This window comes from Prunus persica, chromosome G2 (genome assembly GCF_000346465.2).
Source record: "Prunus persica cultivar Lovell chromosome G2, Prunus_persica_NCBIv2, whole genome shotgun sequence".
Classification (NCBI taxonomy): domain Eukaryota; kingdom Viridiplantae; phylum Streptophyta; class Magnoliopsida; order Rosales; family Rosaceae; genus Prunus; species Prunus persica.
In genome coordinates, this window is record NC_034010.1 from 1,889,653 (window position 1) to 1,908,979 (window position 19,327).

The 19,327-nt window shown below is 41.4% G+C and overlaps 1 protein-coding gene and 1 pseudogene across 2 annotated transcripts; both read left to right on the plus strand.

The window, feature by feature from the left end:
• On the plus strand, positions 2,529–3,062 carry LOC109947128. The gene has a single exon (XM_020556618.1). The coding sequence runs from the start codon at positions 2,529–2,531 to the stop codon at positions 3,060–3,062; it is 534 nt and encodes a 177-aa protein (XP_020412207.1).
• LOC18784855 lies at positions 10,821–19,157 on the plus strand (annotated as a pseudogene). The gene is made up of 18 exons (XR_002270035.1): positions 10,821–11,728; positions 11,806–11,997; positions 12,084–12,236; positions 12,464–12,760; positions 12,882–13,099; positions 13,188–13,262; positions 13,436–13,502; positions 13,681–14,006; positions 14,196–14,429; positions 14,523–14,710; positions 15,257–15,397; positions 15,503–15,611; positions 15,742–15,844; positions 15,965–16,148; positions 16,263–16,361; positions 16,443–16,501; positions 16,698–16,803; positions 18,446–19,157. The product of XR_002270035.1 is annotated as a GPI ethanolamine phosphate transferase 1 (transcript).

Here is a 19,327-nt window from a genome sequence, read left to right on the forward strand (position 1 = left end):
CTTTTATGGAAAAAAAAAAAATCATGACCCATCAAAGAAATATTACGTTAGAATAAGTTGTGTTTGGTTTGTAGAAAAAGGGGCTTGTGAATGATTTAAGAGATGTAAAATTCACAAGCATTAATTATATATATTTTTTATGACCAATATGCCCTTATTAGCAATTAAAAATACCAAAGCATGCATTAGTATACTTTTTATTGCATATTTTTAATTATGGGTATAATTGGAAAACTAAACCAAATGTGTGTTTCATTCCCGCACAAAACAAATATGGAACAAAAGAAAGCGCCAGAACCACTAGCAAAAGGGTTGGTTTATGCGGACCCTCCATTTTCCTCATAGGCAGCCCTCAGCCTCCCTATAAGGGCATCAAGGCTGCCCCAAGCTTGCCTTAGAGGGCATGTGCAAGGAGCAGGAGGCTCAGGCTGCCCATAAAACATGCAGCCCTGGAGATGAACTTTGGTTTTCCCAAACTGAGTTTTAGATTATTCTGGGTTATTTTCGTCATTTTCACGCAAAATCTTAGAGATGCTAAGGGTTGAGATTGGACTTAGGTGAAATAAAGTGAAGACTGCTCAATAATAATTTGAATTTGAATTTGTTCAAGAATTGGATCAGAATGGTAGATTCGACAGCTCCAAGAATCTCTGAAGGGTAAATTTGGTATTTTAGCTCGCTGGACCTGAGGTAGGGTTTCCTGATTTCCCAATGATTGGGCTATGTCACTTTTAATTTTGGTGCTTATAAATAATACTATAAATATGAATATCATTGTTGCTTTACTCGGTGAATATTATTTGATGTTATGTGAATATTATTATTGATGTTTCTCCGTGGATATTATTTTTGATGTGGGATGATTATAATTATTCATGTGATTAAGCCTGATATATATTATTGTTATTATCTGAATTATTATTCTGTAGAGATAAATGAGGTTTGCACTGCATTACATATGCATCATAAAGACAATGGTGTTTGAGGTGTGTGTGTGTGTGTCGTTTGAGGTTTATCTGAGAAAAAAAAAAAGTAAAATATATTCAAGTGATGGGAGCAGGGCTTGAATATAATGAGGTGATGGGAGCATGGCCTATAATGAAAAGTGAAAGTTGAGAAATTCAAGGTGATGGGAGCAGAGCCTCTAATAAAAAGTGAAAGTTGAGAAATTCGTAAACAAAAGAAAACTGGGTTAAGGGACGGATGGGCGCTAGTTCATATTTAAGATATTCGTAACCACAGTGGTAAAACGCATGGTATAGGACATGCAGGCTTGTTGCCCTAAGGTATGAATTAGTGGGATTAGAAGGGAGTGAGTTCATGGCATCACCGCATATGCAAATTTAATTATCTAGTATGGTTGCATAATTTCTGTATCTTGTGTTGTTTGATGCATGATACTTTGATTAACTATGAGAGTTGACCTTGAGGGGTTTGACGGTACTCTACTGGGCATTAGAATGCTCATACCTTAATAGATTGTGCAGGATTCAAGGCGAAGTTTAAGTTACCATTTCACCACCAAGCACTCTCCCTCATGCCGACCCGGCCATGAGGCTTCTCTTCGAGAAGGTTCGGTGTTTGGAGAGCAAGCAGCACTGCAACCACCAGCCCCTCTGGGCGAAGCCATGACCTGGGCTCTTTACCGAACGTATCCTCAACTACTACCAGGAGAAGGACATTCAGCCGCTCTATATTGCCTTCTACACTGGCACGGAGGATCCTCGCACCCATATCCACTCCTTCTAGTCTGCCCTCGAATGCAAGGGCCTCAGTGACAAAGGCATGTGCCTCCTCTTCCCTTCCACCCTTAGTGGCGCAGCTCTGAATTGGTTATACCGGCTGAAACCCTGCACAATCAACTCATTTGACAGTCTGAAGTAGACCTTCCTGGACTATTTCATGATCTAGACTGATTGTCTGTACTCCACAGACGACTTGTACATGCTTCGGCAGGGTGAGGACGAATCTCTTCGGGCGTATGCAGCCCGCTTCAACTACGAGTACTCCCGCTACCCAGAGACTGACGATCACGCTGCCTTCAGTGTTTTAAAGAGTGGCCTCCGCGAGTCCAACTTCCGCTACCTGGTCTATAGCAACCTTTGGAACACATATGCGGAGCTAATGAAGTAGGCAGCCGTTCATGCCAAGGCCAAGTATTTCAACTGCAAGCGTGGCCCAGCCATCTCTGCACGCAGCACTTTTGGTGATCCTCCACCTGCTTCGGTACATACCCCAGCTCCACCCCAGCATTATACTTCTGCCCCAGATAACTAAGGTACCTAGCACCCAAAATGGAAGGATAGCTACCAGCATACCTTCACCAATAGCAAGCGTGGCAGACATGGCAACCACCATCAGCCCAGCAGAAGCAACCCTCCCAGGATAAGTGATCGTGCCTCACTCCCCTTCATACCCAAGTCTAGGTTCAAGGTGTTTACCACCCTCAACACCACCTATGAGAATGTCCTACTGCACGAGGCACCCATGATACTCAAGCCTCTCTAGGAGACCAACCAATTAAGCTTATGCCAAACACAGGTGGATTCTGCCATTTTCACCAGTTCAGTGGCCACAATACCGAATCTTGTGTTGCCTTGCACAACATCATTGAAGGACTTATCCGTGTGGGGAAGCTGGACAAATATGTGCACAACCTCCCACCCATACCTAACCCTCACCAACGGCAGATCAACATGATCTCCACTATCAGTGGTGGTCCTACAATGGCCGGAATCTCCAATAACTCCATCAAGCATTATGTTCGCTCTTCCTATAAGTACCAGGTCTTCTGCACTGAGCAGGAACGCCTGCCGAAGACGCAAAGGTCAGGCTGGGCCCCTCTTACCTTCAGCGATGAGGAAGAGCGTGGTGTCATTCTCCCTCATGAAGACCCACTCATTATCCGTGCAGACATTTCTAACTTCGATGTTGGGCATATCCTGGTGGACACTGGCAGCTTAGTTAGTGTGATGTTTGCTAATGCTTTCAAAGAGCTTCAAGTCCCTACTTACTTGCTCGACCGAAGCATCACCCCTCTCGTGAGCTTCTCTGGCACATAAGGTTATTCGGTAAAGGTACTTCTGGCCCTCACTTCACACCGATGCCTAGGCCTTCACTCAGAAGTGCAACAAATGCTAGCGGTTTGTCAACATCCCACAACTTCCAGCTGAACCAATGATAGCCATGGTCAATCCTTGGCCATTCGCCCAATGGGGACTTGACCTCATTGGACCTATGCCTGAGGGCAATGGCCAGGTCAAGTATGTAGCTGTAGTTGTGGACTACTTCACCAAATGGGCTGAAGCTGAAGCTTTAGCTACCATCATTGTAGCTCGCATCGAAACATTTGTCTAGCAGAATATCGTATGTCGCTTCGGCATCCCTCACACCATTGTCACAGGTAACGGCCGGTAATTTGACAATGCGAAATTTAAGCAATTTTGTTCCAACCTCAAGATACATCTTTGCTTCGCCTCCCCAGCCCATCCTCAATTCAATGGCCAGGTTGAAGCCGTGAACAAAATCATCAAGAAGACTCTGAAGACTAAACTTGACAAACCCAAGGGTTGTTGGCTAGAGCTACTCCCAGAGGTTCTCTGGTCCTACCGGACCACCTTTCGTACCTCCACAGGGGAACGCCTTTCTCTCTATCCTTTGGTACCGAAGCCGTGGCACCCGTGGAGATTAGCCAGCCCACATACCGAACCTCTATTTACAATGCCGAAGCCAATGACTAGCAGTTAGCCCTGAACCTCGACTTCATTGACAAGCTTAGTGACCAATCCAACATGCGCAACATCGCCTACAAACAGCGTATCACCAAGTACTATGACTCCCAAGTCAAACCTCGTGCTTTCAAGAATGGGGATTGGGACATGCGCAAGGTTTTCTTGGCCACCAAAAACCCTACTGAAGGTACCTTGGGTCCTACATGGGAAGGTCCTTATGAGATTACCAAAGTCTGCCGCCCCGACATTTATCAGCTTCGCAATCCCAAGGCCAAGACTTTGGCTCATTCTTGGAATGTTGATCACCTCAAGTACTACTATAAGTAAACACACCTAGACCCTAGGACATTATGTTTTCTTAGACTTTGGTCTTAAGCCTTGACTCGACCGTCTCTTGTACCTTTCGCCGTTCGGCACTTATCGAATGAAACGCCTGACTTTGGCTCATTCCTATCTATCACATGATTATCATTTTGTTAGCACAATTGATATAAAACAAAACAAGTCTAATATCATAGCAAATCAAAGTAACTTTACCTCATGGCAAGGCTAAATGTTCATACAAAACCAACAATAGACACTACTATCCCAACAATAACTAAAGTACATAAGTCAGGAAGAGGCCTTTAGGTCTTGGAAGGTGGTAGATCTGTGGCGACTGGCTTTGGAGTGACCTCGGTAGCAGGACTAGCTGAAGGAGGCTTGTCACTCCTATCGAAGTTGATCTCAACCGAATGGTTGAACTTCGCCAAGGTCTCCTCCCAATAAAGCTGCTCATCTACCAATCGGTCCATGATATAACTGCGCAGCTCCTCTGAAGTTCGAAACGACTCGACCTTTTTGGCTCACGCAGCAGCTATCTCTTCGGCCTTCGACCGCTTCAGCACCTCCATTTCTCTGGCTAGCACCATCTTCTGCAACAGCAGGGCGTTCTTCTCTCGGATGGCCTTTTACGCCTCTACTATCTTGTCCTTGGCTATCTCATCGCGCCTCTTCAACCTCTGAATCTCCTTATCTGCCTTAGCTATATTGACATACATCTCGCCAAAGGCCTGCAAAACAAGGCACATCAGTCATAGCAAACCAGAATGATAAGAACAAATTCATAAACAGATATAACTTACATAAGCAAAAGTTAGGATCGGCTTCTGGGCCGATCTACGAAGGAAGAGGTCTGCATCCTCGCCAGAGCCTCGGGGTCACTTTTCACGCCTTCCAGGAAAACGTTCACCAAAGGTACCTCATGCCGATGCATGGCTAGGTTCACCTCCTTCTTTTGCCGACACAGCTTGCCGAAGTCTACCTTCTCCACCCCCTCAGTAAAAACATCCTTCATACCAAAGGGAGCTTCGACGGCACCTGTAGATCAAAAGGAGGAAGCCTCGGCCTCGGCCTCAGCCCCGTCCCTATCACACTCTGGCGAGCTTCCTCCAACGCTTTCTTCTTCCCCATCACATCGACAACTAGCCCATCATCGTCATCTCTATGTCACTTTCTAGTCGCCTGCTTGGCACCCCCTTCTTCGCCTTCTTGGCTCGAGACTCCCTCAGTCGCTTCTGCATCTCAGCCTCATCAATATCCACAACTACCTTCATATCTCCCTTTATAACACCAGCCACTGCACATCAAAAGCTAAGTTAGTCACAACCACAAAAAGGAATCAGAAGACAAACAACAAAGGTAACCCAGGAACTTACTCCCTTGCAAGAGTCTGGACTCAAACATATTCTTCTGGGTGACTAAGTTTTGGTACTCCTACTCAGTCTCTGATAGCAACAGCCTCACCTTCTCAACTTCGCTTTCCTTCTCCTCTGAAATAGGCCCCCACTTGACCGAACCTGCAAGAAAGTTTATATACTACTTAGCCATTTATACTTGCAAAAGCAAACAATGGAGAACCAGGGATGAAAGCAATTCAAACACAACAAAACAACAAACAGTCTTAAAGGATGGGGCCAAGGACCTATAGATTGGAAGTGGGTAAGAATGTGTTTGGTGACGGTCTTCCTGGGCGAACACTCCCAATCACCATAGGCCAAACACCACCTGTTCCTCCAGGATTTCTAAGTAGAAGGCATCCGACTAATGAAATAACCCCTCTCTTTTGCCTTTCGGCAATTGGCTTGTACCCAGCCAAAATTTCTTTGTTGCTTCAAAATGGAGTACAAATACATGAATTGCTCAAATGTTGGCTCCTCCAATCCGGCCAACTATCAAGCAATGTAAACCCCATGCAGAAGAATCCAAAAGTTGGGATTATATTGCCCCGGCGCATACCCCAGCTTGGCCAACATCATCTGCACCCAAGGATGAAATGGTAGTCTGAAGCTATGCTGGTACATATCCGTAAAAATCAGCATACATCCCTCCAGAGGATATCTAACCACATCAACAATAGTGGGTAACCTCAAGCCCACCGAGGGTGGGACACTAAATTCTGTCCGAAGCTAGGCCAAATTTACCTATTTAAATGTATTCGGCCTTGCCAAAGGGACACCAACCCGTATGTCCACTCCCTATGAAGCTGAAGCCACAGCTACGCCCATAGACCCCGACGGCGATGCCTGATTGCTCAAGCCCACCTCTGGTGTATGAGGCAAGGCTAGAACTCGGTCAGCTATAACCTCTAACTCTTTGTAATTCCTTTGCATCTCTTTGTACTCAACCTTCCAAGAGTCTATTGATGGCTCACCCCTCTCACCCTCATGCACTACCATCCTACTTTTTATAACACCTTCTACCACACCCTATGTTTGGGAACTCTCACCTTCGGAACACAAATATAGGCTTGGCTCATCACTTGCAGTATCTTCCCCACCAAAGGCAGGGGGTCATGACTTTCTCTAGTAGAACTTTCAGACATCTACAATATGCAGAAACAAGGAAAAGGAACTAACGCACATGCAAGAAGGATCGAAACATACATTCAACAAGTTCATATCAATATTCAAGGTGTTCATTAAGTTCATAATCATATTCAAGGTGTTCATTCTAGTCTTCAACATGTTCATACCAAAAAGGACATTTCAATTGAAAAGTTCAAGGGAAATGAGGTCTAACCTTGTTTGCACCACCACGAAAAAGACGCCGGAAATCACCTTGGCCACAGCACCACCACCAGTGTATCTCGCCGGAATTTCCTCCTCTCTTTCTCACTTTCTAGAAATGTTTCTCAAAGCCTCAAGTATGATACCTTCATCACCCCATGTTCCTATTTATAAAGAATCAAGGGTATCGAGGCCTTGGTTCACGGAAAAACCCTAGTACCCTTTCACCTTCCCTCTCAAAATCCTTGTACCTGCTCCACAATTTGAAATTCAAATTTGAAATTCCCAAAAAAATAAAAAACAGACCGGAATTTGAAAAGGCCTTGCCGAACGACAGGTACCGTGTAGAAGCAATAGGGACTCGCAGGAACAACCCTACAATACGAATTGAATAGCTCAAGAACCCATAGGCCCAGACCCACGAAGGTGCTTGCACAAATACAAAGGCCCAGCCCAAAATCCTACAAAAACTAAGCTTGCCAAACGGCAAGGATTCTGCGTAACCCCCTGCAAAGCCCAAAAACCCTTCCATGTTCCCTTGCCCGATATAAAGCTAAGCACGGTTCGTCAAGACCACCCTTGCCGAACGGCAAGGATAATGCCAAGGAGAATGGATGCCCAAAATGCAGCTCCAATTTTCCTCTCCTTACCGAAGGAATTGTCTATACACCCAACAAAAAATAATACCCACCTTGCCGAACGGCAAGGGCCATGCAGAAAAGAAATGGACTCGAAAGGTACCTACCTTGATGATTGCCGAAGACCCCATAAGATATGCTTCAAATTTTCCCAATCCACCCTTGCCAAACGGCAAGGGTTGAGCAGAAGCAATTGGGGGCACCTCTCACAGCTTTCACTCCTTGAGAAATCTTCCTAAGTCCAGGCTCAGCCCGGCTCCAAAGCAAATCCAGCTCCAGACCCTGTCAAAGTTTCACAAGATTTTTTCATACTGAATGTACAAATTGGCCTTGCTGAATGGCTAGGCCAATGAAGAAAAATAAGGGGGCTCACGAAAACCTACTTGCCGAATTTTGATGGGCTCCAAGGCCACCTCCCGATGCCTTTTGTGGGGGCTCGTGATTCACCAACGAAGAAGATGAAAGACCCAGGCCAAACTGGACCTCTTGCCGAATGGTAAGTAGGACCCGAAAATAAAAAATCCCAAATCACACGCTGTGCTCACCTACGATGACCCACTGGCAACGACACACCTTAGCTCAAAAAATTTCAATCCTCTCTTGTCGTTCGGCAAGGGCCTTACTGAAGTCGGGGGACTCGAAAGCCTCTTACCAACACTGACTGTCGAAACCCGACACCTGCCAATGAGCAGGCTTATGCCTGGCCCTTTGTCGAAGAACGTAAACAAGCCTGTACTTGCTGAACCTTCAAATCTCGTATTCGAACGAGCAAACACCCAGCCTTGCCCATGGACCAGCTCAAAAGCACCCTCCTTCCGAATATGCCTCCATAGCCTAGCTCTTGTCGAGGATCCTAAGACCCGGCCTGTGCACCCAAGCCTTGCCGAATCTGCCTTCTTCAAAAGTAGATCTTGCCGAACCCACCCTTCTTCCTAATCAGCCCACCTTCGTTCCGAGGGATCACATGCAACCGGCCCCAAAATATCACCCTTGCCAAACGACAATAATTATGCTGAAGGTATACTGCTAAAGTCGAGACCCTTGTTGCAGATTTTATATGCAGCTCCATTTGTAAACCCTAGCCTTTACACATGCCACGGCCCAAGCCCAAGGCTCCCCACTCCAGGCCCTTACCGAAAGCCTCAAATAGTTTGAATCCCTAAAAAATATATTGTCAAGACAGCTGAGTCTTTTGCCAACAAAAAAAGGCCTAGCTTGACTCCTTGCCGAGGCTTCCAAGCTCCAGCCCAAGAAGTTCGTCCAGATTTTCGTCTCCTAAATAGCCAACACCTTGCCGAAGGCACCCTTGCTTTGCAAATTTTTTTTGTTTTTTACCCTTGCAGAACGGCAAGGGCTGTGTAACGGCTAATGAGCACTTGCCCCTCTTTTGCAAAAAAAGATAAAAAAGAAGAAAAAGGAGACGGGCCAGGCGTGTGCTGAAGTAGGGGAAGCCTCACAAGAATCCATAACTATTGGACCTTGCCGAACGGCAAGGCCTACGCTCAGGCTATGACCCCGCATCATTGCTCTTACAATTCTCCTTGCCGAAAGACTGGAAAACCAATTTTAAGGGGTCACCTACATTCTCCTTGCCGAACACGCAGGTACCCAGCTACCAACAGTTCTGGAAGCTCACACATTCTTCTATCTCCTTGTCAGGAGCCCAGTCGAATGGCAAGACCTATGCAACTCTCGCTCAGCCTAGCAACTAGGCCATATCTTCCAAGTGACGATGCAACTTCTAGCTTGCCAACTTGGGGGACTAGGGAATGCCCTACGGCTCCCACGGAATCTGGAATGCTTAGTCATGATTACACAAAATCTCACAAGTTCCCAACCCAAAAGTTACTCATTGACCGCGAACTTGGATGACTACTGTTTACGCCATAATCAACCGAGCATATCCAGCATCAAAACGACTAGCACCAAGACAGACACGCTTTCTTCCCTGCCGAAGGAAGACGGTCTTCTGGAATGGCAGAACACCTGCCGAAGCTCTCGACTGCCGAACCTAATCTCTAAGACAAGTGTTACCACCATAGCAACTTGCACAAAGTCCCACATCGAAACTTTGTGCAAGACTCCCATTTTCACTTTCCTATAAATAGGGAACAATACCCAAGTAAAAAGGGTAACTATTTTCTCACATTTACTGTTACTCTGCCAAAATTACCCTTTATAACTGATTTAAGCATTGGAGAGCCTTCGGCAGGCACCACACCGGTGTCTGAAGCTTGATGACTGCTTCTTCCACTTTGTCTTTTGCAGGTTCTCCCCATTCCGAAGGTCCTCACCTTCTCCCTTGCTGAAGACTCTCCACTCCTCTCTAAGTTGACCTCCCAAAAAGAGCATCAACAATGGTGATTTGGGTTGCAATTGCTAGCTTGATGCTGGCTGTTTCAGTAGCAGTTGGCACTCCTGAAGCTGCTCCTAGCCCATCTGCAGCACCTATCATGTCATTACATCAGTTCCGTCGATTCTGATTGGTGTTTTGGGCTTCATTATGTATCTCTTTTAATGTGTCCTACGCTATATATCCTTTGGTTTAGGCTTTATGAAAGATTATCATGATCGTGTTGCTGTTGTTGTTGGCTCTTCTGATCGATGTGTAAAAGTATTTGAATGTTAGAAATTCCATATATATATGGCTTTCCCATATATTGTTGTAATATTCCATAGTAAATAAAGGTTGAATTAATTCTATGTTATGCACAGCGGTGTTTGTTTTATTTATTTATACAAGAGATATTGAGAAAGAGAGACTTGGACATATAATCTCAAGTGTGTATGGGTAACTCCTCTTAACTACTTGAGTTACAAGCATCTTATATTGTACTCATAAGTTTGGAGACAAGTAGCATTAATCTTACTTTCCTTTCTTACTAAATTTAGCTAAAATAACCTTAAAAATCATGAAAATTTTCATTATCTTTTGTTCTTCTTGTCGAAATACGAAATTTTTGACAAAAAAGAAAGAAGATTTGGTGTGCAACAGAGGAAGAGGAAGCCAAAATGCTTGCCAAAGAAAAGAAAAACAACGGCAGAGGAGAAAAATGATCCACTTTCTCTCCATAAATGTAGGGAGCAAAAAGTTTGTTAGCCAAATTAGGGAGTTGTTGAGGTTCATTTAGTAGATTTTCCTCCAAAACTTCATATTTTGACTAATTAAGAAGTTGATATTAATATAAAATCACATATTCATCTGGGCCTCGCCCCTATATGTAACTGGGCCCAAAATCGAGGCCCAATGGATAAATAGGCCGAAATTCTTTCTTGGGATATACTAGTGATTTGCCCCCTGAACTTGTACCTAACTTTCGATTGACCCATATCTTTTTTTTTTAGAAAATTAAGGATATGAGGACAAAATGGTCATTTTGTACATTAAAAATGAATAAAAAATAAAAAATAAAGTAAAAACCAGAAATTTCAAATAATATTCTCTCTCTCTCTCTCTCTCTCTCTTTTTCTTTTTGCAGATGTAGATGAAGAAAACCCAAGGGGGACGGGGTTGGCGGACTGGTGGAGGGAAAAAAACAGAAGGGAGGAGGTGAGGGCAAAGGTCTGTGGGGTGGGGGATTGATTTGGTTTGTGGTCATGGGGAATGGGAGGAGAAGAACAACTCATAGGAGAAGGGGGGTAGGCTGGGTTTGGAGGATGAAAATACATAATGGGGAGGTGGGGGGAAGGGTCTGTGGGGGTAGGGGATTGGTCTGGGGGTAAAGGATGGTGGTCATGGGGGAATGGGAGGAGGAAGGGAGGAGATGGAAGGGGTTGGCATTAGGTTTACTCTTTTTCTTCAATATTCTCCAAAAAAATAATTTTTAACTGAAAATTGAATGAAATGTTGAGAATTTAGACGGTAAGGGAGAAATTGACAAACAAGAAGAAGTTCATGTCCTTAATTTTTTAAATAAAAAAGAATAGGGAGTAAATTGAAAGCTATGTACAAATTCAGGCAAATCACCGGTATGAACAATAGGAAAAGACAGACAAGAGTAAGAGGGAAAGCGTTGAACGACGTTTGTGAGGATCGGAGGGAAAGCGGCGGAGTGAAAACAAGAGAAGCGAGAGATGGGTGGTGGACAGAGAGAGGTAGGAGAAGGAAGCAACGTAAAAGCAAACGCGAAGAGAAGAAGAAGGACATGGCTGAAGAGGAAAGAGAAATGGCTTGTAGTACTTGGCGTTGTTCTGCACGCCGTTTATATGCTCAGCATTTTCGACATCTACTTCAAGTCCCCCATTGTTCATGGCATCGATCTCGTTACCCCTCGTTTCAAAGCCCCGGCAAAACGCCTCGTTTTACTCGTCGGTACGCCCATTTTCCTTCTCAACTTTACTCTGTTTCTTGTTTGAGTTTGCTTTAAAGCTTTTGAGCTTGTGCTGCAGCTGATGGTCTGCGAGCTGAAAAATTCTTTGAGTCCGATTCTGAAGTAAAGTTCAGAGCTCCATTTTTAAGAAGCGTGATCGAAGAGAAGGGTCGGTGGGGAGTTTCACATCCTCGTCCTCCCACTGAGTCAAGGCCTGGACATGTTTCTATAATTGCTGGGTTCTATGAAGATCCCAGTGCTGTTACTAAAGGTTGATTCTTTTTACTTTTTCCTTTTCTTTTTCGCATTCATACAGACGAAAATGGCTTAACTGAAGATACCCAATTCGTTTCGCAGGCTGGAAAGCTAATCCTGTTGAATTTGATTCGGTATTTAACCGAAGCCGGCATACTTTCTCTTATGGTAGTCCTGATATAGTTCCAATCTTCTGTGCTGGCTTGCCTCACACCACCTGGAACAGTTACCCTCATGACTTTGAAGACTTCGCTACTTACTGGTATCTCTGTTCTTTTATTTTTACTTTTCAATTTGCAATTTCTACTATTAAAGTTTACATATTTAGTGATTATTACTGTTTTTTTTCCTCCCCTTCAACGCTAATGGTTTAAACAAACATAGACGTGATAATGCTTTAGGTACAAAGATACTACTGCTGTACACTCTGTTCTGTGGTTCTCACTTTCAGCTAACGCTTTACCAATTTGTATGTGTTAATGCAGATGCTTCCTTTCTGGATGAGTGCTCTTTTGATCAATTTAAGGGACTTCTGAATAGGTCCAAAGAAGACCCGAAGTTGAAGGAGTTACTTTTACAGGATAATCTTGTCGTATTTTTGCACCTACTTGGCTGTGATTCAAATGGTCATGCGCATAGGCCCTCTTCGTCCATTTATCTCAATAATGTTGCGGTTGTTGACAGTATAGCTGAGAGGGTTTATAATCTTCTTGAGGATTATTACAGGGACAATCGTACATCATACATATTTACTGCTGATCATGGAATGCATGACAAAGGTTGGCTTTCTTTTACTTTAGAAATTTTTTGCTTCACTTTTTTCACTGAATTATTATAAGTTTGATCCTACATCATTTTTTCCCTTATAACGGTTCTTACATGTTATTATTTTACTGATAGGAAGCCATGGAGATGGGCATCCTTCAAACATTGATACTCCCCTTGTTGTTTGGGGAGCTGGTGTTAAACATCCCAAGCCAGTCTCCAGCAGCAATCATTCTGATTGTGGCTTTCGTTTTGTTGATGAACATATGCATGAGACGCCAACACCTACAGAATGGGGCCTTCATGGCATTGAAAGGGTGGATGTTAATCAAGCAGATATTGCACCTCTCATGGTTGTCCAATTTGTTTTCTCGAGTTTTTTTTCCCTTTATAACACCTTCAAGTTTTTCACTCTTATTTGCTGATTGATTTTTCTGGCAGTCAACTCTTCTTGGTCTGCCATGTCCTATAAACTCGGTTGGAAGTTTACCCCTTGATTACATAGACATGATAAAGGTATAGTCAACTGGTTTGAAGGTGGATTTCTTGTCTTTGGTTTAAAGGATGTAAAATATGTTATCCCTTATATCTTCGCCAGCATAAGTATATTCTATTTGGTTAGTTCTGCTGGTTCAACTAGATTATAAATGGCTAGACAACTGAGATTTCCTTTTTGTTTCATTGTCCAGGAAGATGAAGTCGAAGCTGTGGTTGCCAACACGAAGCGAATTCTCAACCAGTTTCTTTGGAAATCACGTATCCTTTGTCATATGATTATATATCTAAGTGATGAATAAAGAGTGTTTATAAGATAAAGATATTAACAATAGTGTTTTTAAGGATATTCACTATATTCAATTCTACTGAAGCTTTGAGGAACTAAAGTAGGTAGAGACTGCATATTTAGTAATCTTCGATTTCTTGACAAAATTAGAGACGAAGCAGTCAAATTCGTTATATTTCAAGCCTTTCAAACCACTGGGCGATTATTCCTCCCTATTGGATAAGATTGAGGATCTAATATCTATTAGAGACTATGCAGCTGCAAGGAAGCTGTCTGAAGATCTCCAAGTCTTGGCGCTGCAAGGACTTCACTATTTTCAAACTTACGATTGGCTGATGCTCATGACTGTAATTATTCTTGGGTATATTGGTTGGATGACCTATATTGTTCTCCATGTGCTGCAATCTTATACTTCATTGGCAGGGTATATGTTTAGAAAGGAGCAAGCAGATCACCAGACAGATAATACCAGAAAAGTAATGTTTGTGTACGCTTGACCTCTTGTAATCTTTAATAGTGATTTTCAAATTGAAGGAAGGAGTTCACAAATACAGATTTTTTTAAAGAAAAAAAGGAGCTAAAGTAGAAGTTTGGGAATATATAAGATTTGGATGTCTATAAGGTTTTTTTTTTATTCTCTAGCTATAACTCATTATTTATTGTAGGTACAACTTTGTTGATGCCTTTTTCTGGGACTACTTTGTATTATACTGTTTAAGGAGCATTCTCCTCCTCTTTACCATTCATACACATCAATGACAGTATTTCTGTGGACACAAATCTTTAGTGAATATCGGTTCATCAAAGCATTATGGAAAGAGTTATATGGAAGAAGGATCAATTACTTTGCTAAAATTCTAGCCACTGGTATTTTCTCAGTATTCATTCTTGAATTCCTGGTATTGAATCAAAACTATAAGTTTCCATGCTGCAAGCCATGTTAAATTGGTACTCTAAAATTCTGAACAGTGTAATTTTGGCAATTTCTGCAGGTGAATAGCTTTACTCAGAGGAAGCTATACACTTAGTGTTTCCTGGTTTCTGGGGTCATATCCTTCCTTTATCTTTAAAAATTGATTCCTTGGAGATCTGGCATACCAATCTTTCTTTGTGTTGCGTGTTGGTTCTTATCTGTATTTACTTTGACGCCAGCAGAAATTCCCGATAATAATCGTCTAGTGTAAGCCATCTCTTCCTGAATACATCTCTATGTTGTTGGGATGGGGGGAGGAAGGGATGTGTGTGGTTGATTTTTCAAACAGTTGCAGATTTCATTGTTATTGGAAAGATCTTAAGAGTTGTTAACACATTCTCCAATTCGGACAATGCCTTTGTTATACTGTGTGAAATCGGGCTGTGGTTGAGATTTAATTCATTCAATTTTTTTACTACTTTTTAAAATGAAATGCATATTATCAGAAGGGAGGGTAAATCTGGTGCATATTATCAGATGGGAGGGTAAATCTGGTATATGCTCAATGCATATACCCCTGAACAAGCCAATATATTAGTTCCAAGAACTAAAATCAGCTATCATAGATATCTTTATTAGGGGTGTGTAAAATTAAGAAAAGAATATGAATGCATGTATAGTTAGTCAACAAAGATAAGCTATTAAGAAAAGTCGACAATATACTTGTATCAATTATCTTGAGTTCTGTGTCTATTGTAACATTTGGATTGGCCTTGAAAATGATGTGCATTCTGTGACAATTCATGTTCATAGGATTGGGAGTGGAGTTATGATTATTATGATAGGACTAGCTGCTAGGTTGCTAGATCTGCATATGAAGGAAACAAGTGTTGGCTAAGTATCTGCAATCATGACAAGAAGCAACCTAAATTTCCCATGCTCTTTCAGTTACAGGTACTTAACCTATCTGTGTCTGTTGGTATGGAAGGAAGCTTAATGTATAGGGTGTAACTTAACAAATGTGGAGATAAATTTTTTTTCTTTATGCTTGTGAATTAGGCTCTTTTGATTGGATTATCATCCGTGATGGTGTCAATATCAACCTCTCGTAGAACACAGAAGCAAGAACTACTTGCTTTGCACCAGATTACAAATTGGTCCATTGCTGGTATGCTTTTGAACTCGTCACTTCTAGGTTAATGATTAGTATATCAGTTGACAGGTGTTTAATGGCGGAAGAATTTATACCTGCAAATTACATGACTATTTATGTTTATCTTTAATTTGTCTTGTCATAGGTATCTCGATTGTACTTCCATTATTTTCAGCAAATGGTCTCTTGTCCCGGCTTACTTCCTTATTTCTTGGTTTTGCGCCCACATTCCTTCTATTATCTATTGGGTACAGTCTATTTATATGCTAACTGTCATGCTTGCCTTCATTTAAAAGATCTTTGAATATGCGGGTTGTTAGGATGAATTTTTTTAATTATCTTTTCATTCATTCTGAAAACTTATGCAGATATGAAGCTGTCTTCTACGGAGCTCTGGCTCTTACACTCATGGCTTGGATACTAGTTGAAAACACATTTATTTACTCGAGTAAGGTGAACAGGTTGCCAAGCTCCTTTAACAATATGGAAGATAATGTCATACTTGATGGTAGATACTTGCAGCTGTCTGATGTGCGAATTCCATTAATCTTTGTAAGTGCTCTCTTTTCTTTTCATTACTATACTGAAGAAATTGCCTGATTGTTCTAGAAATTTAATGATTTAACTGCTCATGATATTGATCTCTGATGTCTTTTGTGGTTTTAGATGGTTTTATTTAATGTTGCCTTCTTTGGAACGGGTAATTTTGCAAGTATCGCAAGCTTTGAGATTTCATCTGTCTATCGATTTATTACTGTCTTCAGTGTAAGTGAAGGTTGAACTTTCCTTGGCGTCTATCAGATTTGTTGCCACTACTTAGCTGATATTATTTGCTTGTAATTGCAGCCGTTTCTTATGGCCGCCTTACTTATCTTCAAGTTATTCATTCCATTTCTGCTCGTCATGTAAGTGCAGTTACAATTTTGTGTGTGATAACAAGCTGGTTAAAACACCATTCTTATTTTGACACTGTTCGTTAATTATAGAATGGAAAAAATGCAGTTTTACTTTACTAGCATGTAGAGTAAATTCCTTTTCTCTTATATATGAAATTGTAAGAAATTGTGGTTCTCATATAATTTGTGTTTGACTGACATGCAGATGTGTATTCAGTGCAATAACAAAACTAAACCGACTTCCACGGTTGGGATGCTATTTCCTCCTTATTTTGTTCTCGGATGTAATGACTCTGCATTTCTTCTTCCTGGTAAGGTTACTATGTTCTTGAGATGAAATTATGTTTTGGACTGTCATTGTATTTTTCTAAGTAAATTTAGGTTTTAGCCAAAAAAAAACTTTCACTTTTGGAAAAAGCCAAAGCTTTTTCAAAAAAGACAGAAAAACCTCTCAACTTTCAAATCAAAGACATGCAAATGTAAATGATTCCTTAGGAAATCCAAAAATAAATAAGGGCAATTTTGTCCATTTTGGCTTCTTTTAAAAAATTTCTCTCTCCTTTGGGTTTTTCCAAAGTCTCCCATTTTTCTATTGGGGTAAACTGCCGAATACCCCCCTGAACTATATCGACTATCGAAATGCCCACCCTGAATTATTTTTTCAGCCAATTTAGCCCTCGAATTATTTTAAATGGTCAATTTAGCCCCTACTGTTAGTTTTCATCCAATTTTTTGTCTAAATGTCACATGTTATGCACGTGACTCACTATTTAATTAAAAATTAATTTTTTTTAAGTTTAAAATAATTAAATTGTTAAAACTACAGAACTGGAAAAAAAGAAAAAAAGAAAAGGAAAAGATGGCTTGATGAACTCCTGGCTATGTGCTGCAACATCTTTACAATTTCTGAGAATTCAGGTCTCAATGATGGCTCTTGCTGCCAGCATCTCTCTATCAATTCCATCAACATTAGATTAGTGTGCCTTGGAATTGTAGGCCTCAGACCCTGAAATTCATGCCCCAACATCACTCAATTAATAGACTTCACTTCTAGTTTTGAGACCTTATTCATTAAAAATTATCAAGGCATCTATGCCCAGCTCGCTCGCATGGTTGGGCATTAATAAATCATTCAGATCTTCAGATAATACCCCTATTTTTCAAACAACTCGGGGATCCTGGATATCGGTCAAGCTCTGCTCACAGCTTCCACAAAGGCTTCATGAAGTTCTTGTGTCCAACGCATTCTGGGTTTGGTTGGAGGTGCAGTGGACAATGGTTCGGGGCTAGGAAGAAATTCTTCAGATTGAACTGGCTGATGCTGTTGAATTTGGGGCGGATGCACAAGGATATCAGAATATGGGTTGCACTTGAATCGGATTTTGAAAGAAAGTGAGAGGGAGAGAAGAATAAGAAGGAAAAATGAGAGAGAGAGAGAGAGAGAGAGAGGCAGATCTGGAGAGAGACGGGGAGAGAAGAAAGAAAAGAGAGGGAGGAAGAAGGAAAAGGAAAAATAATTTTAAAAAAAAGAGAGAAGAAATTATGATTTTACATTTTTATTTTTTATTTTTTGGTATTGTTCTTGTAAAATGACAAATTTACCCTCATAATTAACAGAAAATTGGATGGAAGTCTAAAAACTTGACGGCAGGGGCTAAATTGGCCATTTAAAATAGTCTGATGGTTAAATTGGTTGAAAAAATAATTCATGATGGACATTTCGACAAGCGTTATAATTCAGGGGGGTTTTCGGCAGTTTACCCTTTTCTATTGTAACGATAGGAGAATTACCTTACAAAGTAATGTTTCAAATGATTCCTTGGTTAGAAATGTCTGATCCATGCAGCATGCCACACTACGTATACTACATGTGCATGGACAAACACTTGTATTATACTGCATCAGATCAATGCTTTCTTCGAAAACCCTACTGACCATTTTGATTGATATCAGGTCCGAAATACAGGAAGTTGGATGGAAATTGGTAACAGCATCAGCCATTTTGGAATCGTGAGTGCTCAAGTAGTCTTTGTGCTGTTGCTTTTTGCCGTCACAAATATGTACACAAAAGATGTCAACATTGGTTCAGCGGACCGGTCCTCCCGGAAAGCCATGTAAGCCATGCTAAATTGGGATATTGGGTTTCGAAATAAATCACCAGTTTTCAGGAAAGGTAAGCTTTAATGTTCTTAAGGCGCCTATCACGGTCCTAATAGCAGCTTCCCACTCTACAACTTTGCCCTTTCTTCCTACAACTGCTGATTGCTTGGAGATGAGAGATTCAGAGCAATGGGATTTTCCAAGTGTTCCCCATTCAATTGAAATTTTTGGCACGCTTTTCACATGTATTGATTAGTTGATACAGTTTAACCAGTTTAACCTATTTACAGATCATTAGTCAATTTGTAAATAAATTTATTTATGTTTATGGTTAGCAAGATCTTGATTAAGAACAGAAAACAAGTTGGGCTCCCATTTCAAGCCTATTTACATATTTCAATGTCCAATTTCAGCTCATCTGCAAGTTTGCAGAGCTTGTTTGCCCTGCCCATGTATTCACATGGGCTTCATGGCAAAGTGGCGAGAACAATTAGCAGCAAGCAAGCAACTCGTTTCAAAATAAAATAGAACAAATACTTTGGACAACAATAAGACAGAGAAAAGAAGAGAAAAGGCGAGCATATTATAAGGCTTAATTGATAATTTGCCTCTTAAACCTATACCTAACTTTCGATGTACCCTATGTACTTTCTTTTATATAGAAAATAAAGGATATGAACTTCTATTTTTCGTCAATTTCCCCTTTATCATCTAAATCCTCAACATTTTATCCAA